Below are 11,083 nucleotides of genomic sequence, written 5' to 3'. Positions count from 1 at the left end.
TATTATTTGCTCGTACATGCTCGTAAATCAGGTAGAGTAAATAAAGATGTCATACAATGAATGCTGTGTGTTGAAATATTTCTCTATCAACAAGCCGTTGTCAAGTGTGGCAAACAACGTCAAAAGTCTTCATCAACGATGAAAGATTATTTCTTCCGGTCAACAACTCTCATTTACAAAAGTAATAACTGTCATTGAAAATCTTTGATTTGTAATAGGGAAATTCTACTTTTTTGTACAAGTACATTTGTAAACTATCATATCTGATATTGTTATGTGTAGTCTAGTAATTCAATGAAATATTCGAATGTACATACATACATAAGCACAAAATAATTAATATTTTACACTAAAATTATTTAAATTTATGCAATGGATTCTTCTAGAATTGATTATTCAATATTTGTTGTAGGCTGATCTGACATAAACATCTGTAATACTCCGAAGTGGCTTTTAATACATACATGTATACACTTGAATATAATATGTATATAATACTATACTATACTAATGTTCGGTGCTTTCGGAAAGGAATTGATACACGAATTAAAATAAAGTTTTGTGTTGTATTATATTGTATAAATATAGTGTAAGGTAATTTATAGGCGTACTAATATTAATCGTAATAAAAAGTGCGCGCATTACATGTTTACCAATCCAGCCCGTTCAAAATGATGAATGAATTTGCGCTCCATACCCACCCCCACTTCCCCGCTACCACGCTTATAAACATATTTGGTGCTTTTAATTTCCCAAAATTTTTAACTTCTCAATAATTAGTCAACTTCATAAAAATGTGCTTAAAAACACGTTTTTAATAGCTTTTTTTCAAATGTCCACTTGGAAAAATACGTGATTGATGAATTAATTGTTTACCTAATGAAAATTTTATTTTTGTAATGAAGGGTGATTATCGTTTGTTATGATCTCGTAGCCTCTGAAAACATTTTCGAACAAATCGAAATATATAGGTATGTATGTACATACATACATAAACGACTTTTTATGAAATATTTTGTATTTGAAATATTACACATAGTGCATTTCTTAAGATAAACCCCAAATTTTCAGTTGGACCGGATTTTGTTCTAGCTTTTGTCCTGAAAAGCTGTCAGAAAGCTCTAACTGAGCCTCTGCATTTTATTTTTAACTTGTGTCTTAAATATGTAGTTTTTCCAGACTAATGTAAAATCTCTAAAGTAGTTACTTGATGGTTTACGGTTGCTATCCTTGGCTCAATTTTAGTGCGTACCTGCTGGAGACACTATAATATAATTTTCTTGAATCACGAGGTAGATTATATTTGGGGAAGCATTTTTATAAATTACTGGTTGGTTTGGTGAGCAGTTGAGCTTAAATGTTCCCAGCCAACTCAGGTACATTTAGATGCCGCAGTTTGTTCTCTTCTCCTGGGGCAAGTACTAACTAGAATGTTTTCGTCGCCTGTTGCTTGGGGCATGAAGCTCCTCAACCAGATTTCTGTTAAGTTGCATTTGTTCAATCTAAATTGTGCCGATCTGGTTGAGGAATAGTTTAATTTGAGATCGTAAATGTGTTCTTACATTTAATTGCTCATATTTCATTTTTCTATTATGTTTGTTCTTTACTTAAAATTATCTTAATGCTTGTTTTTTTGTTTACATCTTATTACATTTTGATAGTTAATTGTTATTTTTGTATCTTTTGTTTTTTCATGTATGTATGTATATATGCCTAGCTATAGTGACGCCCTAAAGTATATCTATAATGTCACTATAGCTTAACTGTAATAAATAAAATTGATTCAATTATTTAGTATTTTTGATCGGTTTTGATAGCTTCCGATATGTGTTATGGAAAATTTCTACAGTTTATACATACATACATATAATATATGTTCTGTTATCTGCTATTCAAATGAATACTATGTGTCGAAAGAACATTGAAATGAAACAATTTTCAGTGAATTCAAAATATATACATACATACATACATATGTATATGTATGTATTAGGGTTTCTGATTTCCCGGACTTTTTCAATTCCCGGGAGACGGGACGGAGACGGATTTTTTTCAATTTAATATATTTTTTATTAATAAAAAAAATAATTATATATTTACAAAACAATACATTATATATCCTTTAACTTGGAAAATGTAATTATAAAAGTGAACTTATTTAAAGTAACTTCTTAAAAATACTAAAATATTTAAATGAGAATCTGAAAGTCTAATTCTATATTTGGTACAAAAATTTCCAGCAATGGAAAAATCTTTCAGTTTCGGTCGAAGTTGGCTTTATTGCTAAAAGGGACGAAAACAATTTTTACTAACCTGTTCTTATTTTAAATTATTGGTTTTTTCTCCTGTCAGCATTTATATTTTAATTTATTTTTTAAAGTCGAGGTTATTTTTTGGTTTTGTGTTGAATAAAATCAGAATTATTTAAAATTTGTGTTTAAAATATCAGTTTTAGGCTGCTTCTTTCTTCGATTTAAATATTTGAGAATATTTTACGATTCTTAGTGTATTTGATTTATTATTTCCCTTCGTGCAGTCGTGAAAATGTTGTATGTTTTCAAGATTTTTTTAAGTATCAATTCCCGGGATTAAAGATAAGAATTCCCGGGACACGGGACAACAAAAATTCCGTGAATTCCCGGGAATGTCTGTCCCGGGTCGACCCGCGTCAGAAACCCTAGTATGTATGTATGTGTAATCAAGCCAACAGCATAGCTCGGACGTTAAGCTTCTGCTTACCGTCAAGAAGGTGCCGGGTTCTATCCCTGAATGAAAATGAATTTTTCAGAGTATGCTGTTGGTCAGACCTGGATTTGTGACTCCAGGTTGATCGTTTCCTATCAGAGTTTGCCAATTTTCTCTGATTTCATTGTTGAAACGGTTCCCGGAAAAAAAAATTGGCTAAAAATCCTTCCTACCTACTATGTCACCACTATTTGAAAAATTTGATTGATGTACAATAAAAATTTATGTACAATTCATAGATGTCTCGTTAATTTGCGAGTTTTTTCAGTGTCTCGCAATTCAACGACTTATAATAAAAATGCTGCATTTGTATTTGTAATTGGCCAGGAAGGCGCATTGGGATTTACCTGTAAGGCCTTCCTGGTATATATGTAAAAAAAAAAAAAAAAAAAAAATTCTATCGCTTTTGATACTGCATGTGCGGATTTAATAAATCAATTAAAATTCATGCAGAGCTTAAATATTTACAAAGTCTCTAGTTATTCGGTTAAAAAGCCTTATGGTTGTATATCACGTAAATTTATTATTTACATAATTGATAAATTATGTATGTATCTCCAGTCATTATTTAATATTGATTTATTGTCGGTATATGATATATTATATTAAAAATCTTTCAAATACAAACACAATAATGAATCTGTTTAAAAATATTTATTTTTTAACAACTACATACATACATGTGGATATATCTACATATATTTAAGTTATTAATGAACATGGAATGAAATTTGCATTGTGCAATTTTAAATTTGATGCATGAGTGATATTTATTTATTATAAAATTTGCAAAAATGAGTAGCATTCGGTGGATTTTATCCGTTTTAATAAATATATTTGATAATAAATTAAACGTATATAATATGGAAATTATAAGAGACAAGCTAAATACATTAAATGTTAATGTTGAGGTCTGCTTAACCTGTTGTGTCGGTGTATTCCTCGTATGTTGTTTCTTCATAGTTGTCTTCTTGATAATTTGATTGTTGGTCCATTTTATTCGAGGTTGATGTTTGGTCGTTCTTGGTCGATTTGTCCTTTGTATTTGATTTTTTATTGCTTGTTTTGGTATTTTTATTAGACGTTGTTTGATAATTATTGTTGTCGTCGGTTTCATAAAAATTTTTTTTGCTGCTAGTTTTGCTCGTCTTAACTTTATTTGATGTCTCGTCTTTTTTGGAATTAGTTTCAGCTTTTTTTGTAGTTTTTGTGTTCTTATTTTTCTTTGAATTCTTGTCGTTATTGTATTCGTCATAATTATTATTTTTCTTTGTAGTTTTTGTGTTCTCATTCTTCTTTGAATTCTTATCGTTATTGTATTCGTCATAATTATTATTTTTCTTTGTAGTTTTTGTGTTCTTATTCTTCTTTGAATTCTTATCGTTATTATATTCGTCATAATTATTATTTTTCTTTGTAGTTTTTGTGTTCTTATTCTTCTTTGAATTCTTATCGTTATTGTATTCGTCATAATTATTGTTTTTCTTTGTAGTTTTTGTGTTCTTATTTTTCTTTGAATTCTTGTCGTTATTGTATTCGTCATCATCATAATTTTTCTTTGTAGTTTTTGTGTTCTTATTCTTCTTAGAATTCTTGTCGTTATTGTATTCGTCATCATTATTATTTTTCTTTGTAGTTTTAGTATTCTTATTCTTCTTGGACTTCTTATTTTTGTTGTATTCATCATCGTCATAATTTTGATAATCATCGTTATTACTTTTCTTTGTATTTTTATTCTTCTTAGTTTTTTTACCGTTGTTGTATTCGTCGTCATCATTATTATGATTATTTTTATTTGAATCATATTTAGTTTTCATTTTTTTGTTATTTTTATTATTACCATGTGCACCATCATTGTAATTATCATTATCATGATGTTCCTCGTCATAACCATCGTCATCGTGGTGTTTCTCATACTTGTTATTTTTTTTATTGCCATGCTTGTCGTCATAATAATCATCATCATCATGATCGTCATTATCATGCTTCTTATCCGTCTTATTTCTCTTACCCTTCTTATTTTTTTTATTTTCATGCTTATCATAATCACCATTATCGTCATCATCGTGCTTCTTATTGTTCTTATTTTTTTTATCTTTCTTATTTTTCTTATCCCCATGTTTATCATCATTATAATCATCGTCGTCGTTGTGTTTCGAAGCCTTCTTATTTTTTTTATTGCCATATTTATCCTCATAATCATCGTCATCGTGATGTTTCTTATCCTTTTTATTTTTCTGATTGCCATGTTTATCATCGTCATCATCATAGTCGTGATTTTTCTTATTCTTCTTATTTTTTTTAGAGCCATGTTTATCATCGTCATCATCGTCATCGCCATGTTTCTTATCCTTCTTATTTTTCCTATTGCCATGTTTATCATCGTTATAATGATGTTTCTTGTTTTTTTTATTTTTCTTGTTGCCACCATTGTAATCATCCTCGTCGTCTTCGTAATCGTCATCATCATCATCATCGTCATCGTAATGTTTCTTATCCTTCTTATTTTTCTTATTGCCATGTTTATCATCGTCATCATCATCATCATCGTGATGTTTCTTATACTTCTTATTTTTCTTATTGCCATGTTTATCATCGTTATCATGATGTTTCTTGTTTTTTTTAGTTTTCTTGTTGCCACCATTGTAATCATCCTCGTCGTCTTCGTAATCGTCATCATCATCATCATCATCATCATAATCATCATTGTCATCATCATCATCATCATTACCATCGTGATGTTTCTTATGTTTCTTATATTTCTTATTCTTCTTATTTCCATGTTTATCATCGTCGTAGTCATCTTCATCATCTTCATAATCTTCATCTTCGTCATCGTCATCGTCATACCCATCGTGATCTTTCTTATTCTTTTTATTCGTTTGTTTTCCATGTTTATTTTTTCTATATTTTTCGACACCGTATTCGTCGTCATTTTCGTATTCGTCGTCATACTCATCGTCATATTCGTCATCATATTCATCATCATATTCCTCATCGTATTCCTCGTCATATTCCTCGTCATATTCCTCGTCATATTCCTCGTCATATTCCTCTTCATATTCCTCGTCATATTCATCGTCATCGTAGTCATCGTTATGATCGGAATTCTTATCGTGCCAAGGTTTCAAACTCATTTTCGGTATTTTATGACATGGTGTCAGTTTATTGCTGTAAAAATAGCGTGCATTTTGAATATATTCGCGAGAATTTAATATTATAATATCAATAGCATGTTGAAATGACAAAAATCTTACAATGGGAAAAGAAGTGTGAAACCGAACGGTTGCATACTCGTAATACCATCGCCACTATCGCAAAACATTCTAGCAATCGTAGCTTTTCTTATTTCACGAAGTTGTTCTGAAAATACACTCCGATATTTATTCTTCAATATCATTAGCCTAATATTTCGTTTAGAATTAATGCGATATACCTCGAGTGAATCCAGCTTCTTTATGTTCAAACCAAAAGCGATCAGTAGCTCTCGTTCTTTCGAATTGGTCCATGACTAAGCATAGGAAAGTTGGTCCAAATTGTGCGTCGGGAGCTAGTCTTTCCAAAGATCCACCTACATTTGTATCAACATCTCTGTAGTCTTCGTACAACTCCTTCAACTTTTCTATGTCCTAAGAACAAAATAATAATATCTCGCATTCAATGATATGACTGTTCAGTGTTGTAGTTCTAATAGTGCATATCATATTATTCACACCTCTTGTGGAATTACGTCACTGTAATCATCGAAGGATTTTGCTTCAGGTAGCTTACAATTCTTCCTATAATCATTGTAGTAAGCTAAACCGTGATCTCTATCTCTTTGGATATCAGCTGCTTTCAAATCTATTCCAAAGTCTCTGCCACACGCAAAAAACTTATCGGTTACCTGAATCGAACATATGTATATAACAATTTATATTATCTCGAGAGCCTTTTTTATGTTTTAATTTGTTATAACTTACGTCTTCAACGTATGTATTGTCAGTTTCTTCCAAATTTTGCATAACCATACCAATTGTTATCTCTTCGATGTTATCTGGATGTGATTCCAAGATAGCCGGTCGTCCAAACCATTTGCTCAAAGTAAAAGTCGAAGTAGTTTTCCTGTTTTCATCCATTTTTCTGTAATCAATAGGAGTTAAAGCAAATTTAATATATGTGTATATGCGTGTGAATGTAATTTAATTTAAAATTATGTGTTTGATATATTAGATCCCAAATATGTACAAATCTTACTTCAACTGTCCAACGATGTGTGTATGAAAGTGTCTGAAAGCAGAATGTGCATGTTCATTGTATACGCCTGGTTCTTCATTTGGATCATAATCATCCACATAATCAACGACAGTTTCATTTACAATGATATTGGCATTCAAAAGATTATTACGACCTGTACGAAAAATAATATTAAACATATTATACAAGGAATAAGGACGAAAAACAGCTGAAATTTTGTTGATATTTTCTGACCCATAAATATCGGCATCCATTCATAGTAGTGAATTCTTTGATACATGGCAATCAAAATATGCCTTGCTTCTTGGAACAATTTTTCATCATTCCAATGAGGATTCAACTCGCGCAATTCTTCAGCAATCCTGTTGTGCTCTCTGACAAACATTGTTTGCATGATAGCTAATTCTGGATTTTGATTTGATCTAGAATCGCCTGTAGAAATGAACAAAAATAAATGCATTGAACTGTGTATGTGTTTTGTATAATAGCAAACTGATGAATGGTAAAATTTTACCTGTTTTGTAACATGTCTTTTCACCGCGATTACTACAAGGACAAAAATTCTTCAATGCAGTTTCACGTGGTGCGAAAACGTGATTGTTTCTTACTTCTGTTGCCAATTTTCCGTGTTTGAATGATCTTAGCTCGTCGCACATGTCTTTGCTTAGACCGTAAACGTTAGATAAATCCATGAAGGAAGTCACAGCATTGATCTGTGAAATGAAATGAAATTAAGTTGCGGATTCGAACGGGTTATTTGAATTGCATACTGAATGATATTCCACTCGAGTGAGTCACCTGTTTAGCGGGAGCATCTGGATCACCGTATCCGAAATCTTTATCGGTGAGAGTTCTTGAAAAGTTCAAACAAGTTATTCCCGCTTCTCCCATGGTGGGATCGTCTTCTGATACCTTGATGGGGAAACAGAACCTGCTCTGGTTTGGTACGTACTGTGCGTCCTTCGTGCAACAGGAAAACGCTTTAAAGATATAATAAAACTTTGGCTGAATAGATTGTTTATATGCATATGTATGGAAATATATAATGATAACTGTTGCAAAGAAAAAAATTCGAATGTGACCACCCCATGACTTTATTTATGTGTTTGAGGAATATAATAAGTATAAAAAACAAAATTCCACAATGACGCATGCATACACATTCACGCATACCGGCTATGAAAACATTTTCGATAACTAGCTTGAGCTCGAATTAATGTAGGGAAACGCACACACGACAAAAGTTCTAAGTAAAAAATTTTATTACTTAATATTACCCTCAATATTTATAAACATAAAATATCAGAGGATAACAATAATTCAAAAGGTCAAAATAAAATAATTAAATATTGTTTGGAAAAAATTACTACTTGCGATTTGCGAATTATGTATATCCAAAGCCTTATCAACTCGTTAGTACATAAAAAGCACATACATAAAATTTAGCTCGATACATTCAGTAGTATGTAAAAAATCGTGTCACAACATTTTTAACTTTCCCACTTCCGGTTTATTAAATTTAATGATTTTTTATTTTCATCACATTGATACAAGAATTATACTTGATTTTCTTGTGAAGAGCACGCATATTTTAAGGCTCGAAAAATAGTGGAATAAAAATCGAACAAGAGTAAACTGCCACTTCCGGCTGACGGGTCTTCACTAAATTTTACATATAACTTGATATTAAGCTTAAACTTTCAAAGATGAAATTTTAGTTCAATACACTTGAAGGTTTCTGAGAGAAACATAAAAAACTTCCATTCTCTAGAGAAAAATCACTACTTATGGTTGTGATAAAATATTTAAAAAAATATGAGTGTATAAAAATTATAACTCATATTACACGTTAAAAATTTCAGTCTAATCGTAGTTTGGGAGATAATTGAATCCAAATACATAAAAATAGGACACCTATAAAGGAAGTACCATTTCCAGTCGACTTAAAAAATTGAAAAAAATTTACGCTGTATCATTAAGCATTTCAGTAATCGATTATTTTTAGTTCGATAGGACTAACGGTGTTAAAAAAATTCCCAAAAAAAAAAACAGACCAACACACACACGTGTTATTTATGCATATGGTATATTTAAACATTTCGAAATGTCATCTTTCGTGGAATTTAGTTGTCTGTTATTTAACGCTGAAATCAAAGCATTTTATTTGCTGGAACGATTCGGTAAATTTAGATTACTATTGTGAAACGCGTTTGTTTTGCACCAACTTAGTATCAAAGTTTTCATAACAATATTGCTTAAATCTAATGGTGTGATTCTCTCGTTAGGTTGGCAAATAAAAAAAATTAAACCGTGAAGCTGTAAGTACATTTATACTGTAGTGACTGCTAAATCCGGAGATAATTGAAGAAGATTCGTTAATCACTATATTTAGTTAATTAGAACATATACATACATGTGTTTATATGTATGTATGTAGATTAACTGAAACCAAACTTACGTTCTTTGGGTTCACTGAGCAGTGACATGTCATGTGCCACAAATTGTCCCCATGTCATAGCGTTCACGTTCCACAATTGATTCTCTTTACTACCAGTTGGGAATAGTTCGGTTCGAAGGGTCCTTGCACTAGGTAACGGATTGTTGTTGAAGCCCTTCCTAGGGTCACGGATTCCTGAAACATTTTGGCATTCCATATTATGTTTATCTATGTACGTACCATATACACACGCGAGTTAAGTATAATATTTCAGTATAAATGTATTGCAGGAACGTTAATTACCGTTTCCGAAAACTGGAGGCAGTATTACCACATAAGTAGAATTAGGTGTACCCCATTCTGGATGGTTCAAATTGTTACAAGAGCCATCGAAGTTTCTGTAGGGGTAATTTTTGTCACACTTGATTTCTTTAGGTTTTGGTCCTAATGGAGCTGCTCCTGATGAAGCTGCTCCCACCCTCCCCGCAGAACTGTCTTTTTTGGCGAAACTCGGAATGAATTTTTCATTTCTGAAAATACATATGTATTTATTATATGTAGTTCATATACATACATGTATTTTACTTTAATGTTTTCGGGTAAAAATTTATACTACGTTTCATAAAAACGGGGATGCTGTGTATTTTTCATAGCTTTTGACGACCGCTCGAATGTACATTGTAAATATAATATGTTTCAATATCGATAAGATAGATCTTAAATATAAATATAGTGATGCCAATATACACATACGAGTCAAATTTGCACGCAGTTCTGCAAAAAGGGATCCCTTCCGTGAGAACAATTTTTTGACAATCGTAACATTGTTAAAACTTTAAATATAAAAAAATAGTAATCTGTTGAAATTGAAAAATTGAAAACAAAGCATTCTGTATATTTACACTCTTGCAATATTGCAATAGTTTGCGTGTTTGATTTTAATACGAGTCTATCGGAATATACATAAAATTTATTTTCAATTCAAATATCGATATGAATATATCAGGACGGTATTTACCTGAATACAGATCAGAATATGTATATGTGTATACATATATACATATGTATATGGTAGATTAAAAAAAATCAGGTCACATTGGTTTCATCTCCCGACAGGGAAGATTAAAATGGCAAACACGTATTACACATGTCATAATCGAGCTCATGACGAACGCGTTTTATACAATGCAATTAAAATATAATATAACAAATTTTATTATATATAGATGTATACTTTTGAAGCGCTTTTTGCGATTTCAAGCCAAAATTAACGATAACACATAATTACTCGCTGATTTTGTAAATCTTCTGACTCTCGACGCTGTCGAATTCGTTGGAATTGGCTGTATCTTGGTTTTTGCTACGGATTCTCGCAATATCACGTGGAGATCTGGTCTGTGCTAGAGTTATCACGCAAAAGCATGCCAAGAGCACGCCGATCAGCAGCCGCCGCTCCATTTTTGCGTACTTCGTCGTGATGGGTTGCGATTTGGCACTTATATAATTTTTTTTTGTTCGCTAGTAGCAATAATCGATTCAGTGTGCACAAATGTGCATTTTCACCTGTGCAATCGACAGTACGCTTACACATTAATCAAAATTATTTGATTTGGGCATTGTTGCACATTTAATTTGTTTTCGCGTTTATAGTGTTTTCGTGTCAGC

The 11,083-nt window shown here is 31.5% G+C and overlaps 2 protein-coding genes across 7 annotated transcripts in view; one reads left to right on the top strand and one right to left on the bottom strand.

The window, feature by feature from the left end:
- Window positions 1-11,083, top strand: part of Dh44 (corticotropin-releasing diuretic hormone 44) — a 95,514-nt gene that overhangs the window by 32,664 nt on the left and 51,767 nt on the right. The window contains exon 1 of one of the 5 annotated variants that reach the window (XM_077438183.1): window positions 526-589. The exons of the other annotated variants lie outside the window; for them this stretch is intronic. The gene's annotated coding sequence lies outside the window, so the exon portion shown is untranslated. Of the gene's footprint in view, window positions 1-525; window positions 590-11,083 lie in introns of those variants that run through there. 5 annotated transcript variants of the gene reach the window in all.
- LOC143916900 (salivary peroxidase/catechol oxidase-like) lies at window positions 3,714-11,082 on the bottom strand. Of its 2 annotated transcripts, none has more exons than XM_077438172.1 (13): window positions 10,707-11,082; window positions 9,722-9,948; window positions 9,440-9,613; window positions 7,780-7,961; window positions 7,496-7,694; window positions 7,216-7,413; window positions 6,982-7,135; window positions 6,708-6,867; window positions 6,461-6,631; window positions 6,182-6,374; window positions 6,003-6,108; window positions 5,311-5,916; window positions 3,714-5,099 (listed from the first exon to the last, which is right to left on the bottom strand). In XM_077438172.1, exons 1-13 carry the CDS (start codon window positions 10,874-10,876, stop codon window positions 4,559-4,561), a joined length of 3,081 nt encoding a protein of 1,026 aa, XP_077294298.1. In that variant the 5' UTR covers window positions 10,877-11,082; the 3' UTR covers window positions 3,714-4,558. The 2 variants fall into 2 exon arrangements, with proteins under 2 accessions (XP_077294298.1, XP_077294299.1); XM_077438173.1 differs by having other exon boundaries at window positions 4,662-4,889; window positions 5,282-5,916.

This window comes from Arctopsyche grandis, chromosome 9, assembly GCF_051622035.1.
Source record: "Arctopsyche grandis isolate Sample6627 chromosome 9, ASM5162203v2, whole genome shotgun sequence".
NCBI lineage: Eukaryota > Metazoa > Arthropoda > Insecta > Trichoptera > Hydropsychidae > Arctopsyche > Arctopsyche grandis.
Note: the sequence above shows the minus strand (reverse complement) of the source record. Positions and strands in the feature narration are given on the sequence as shown.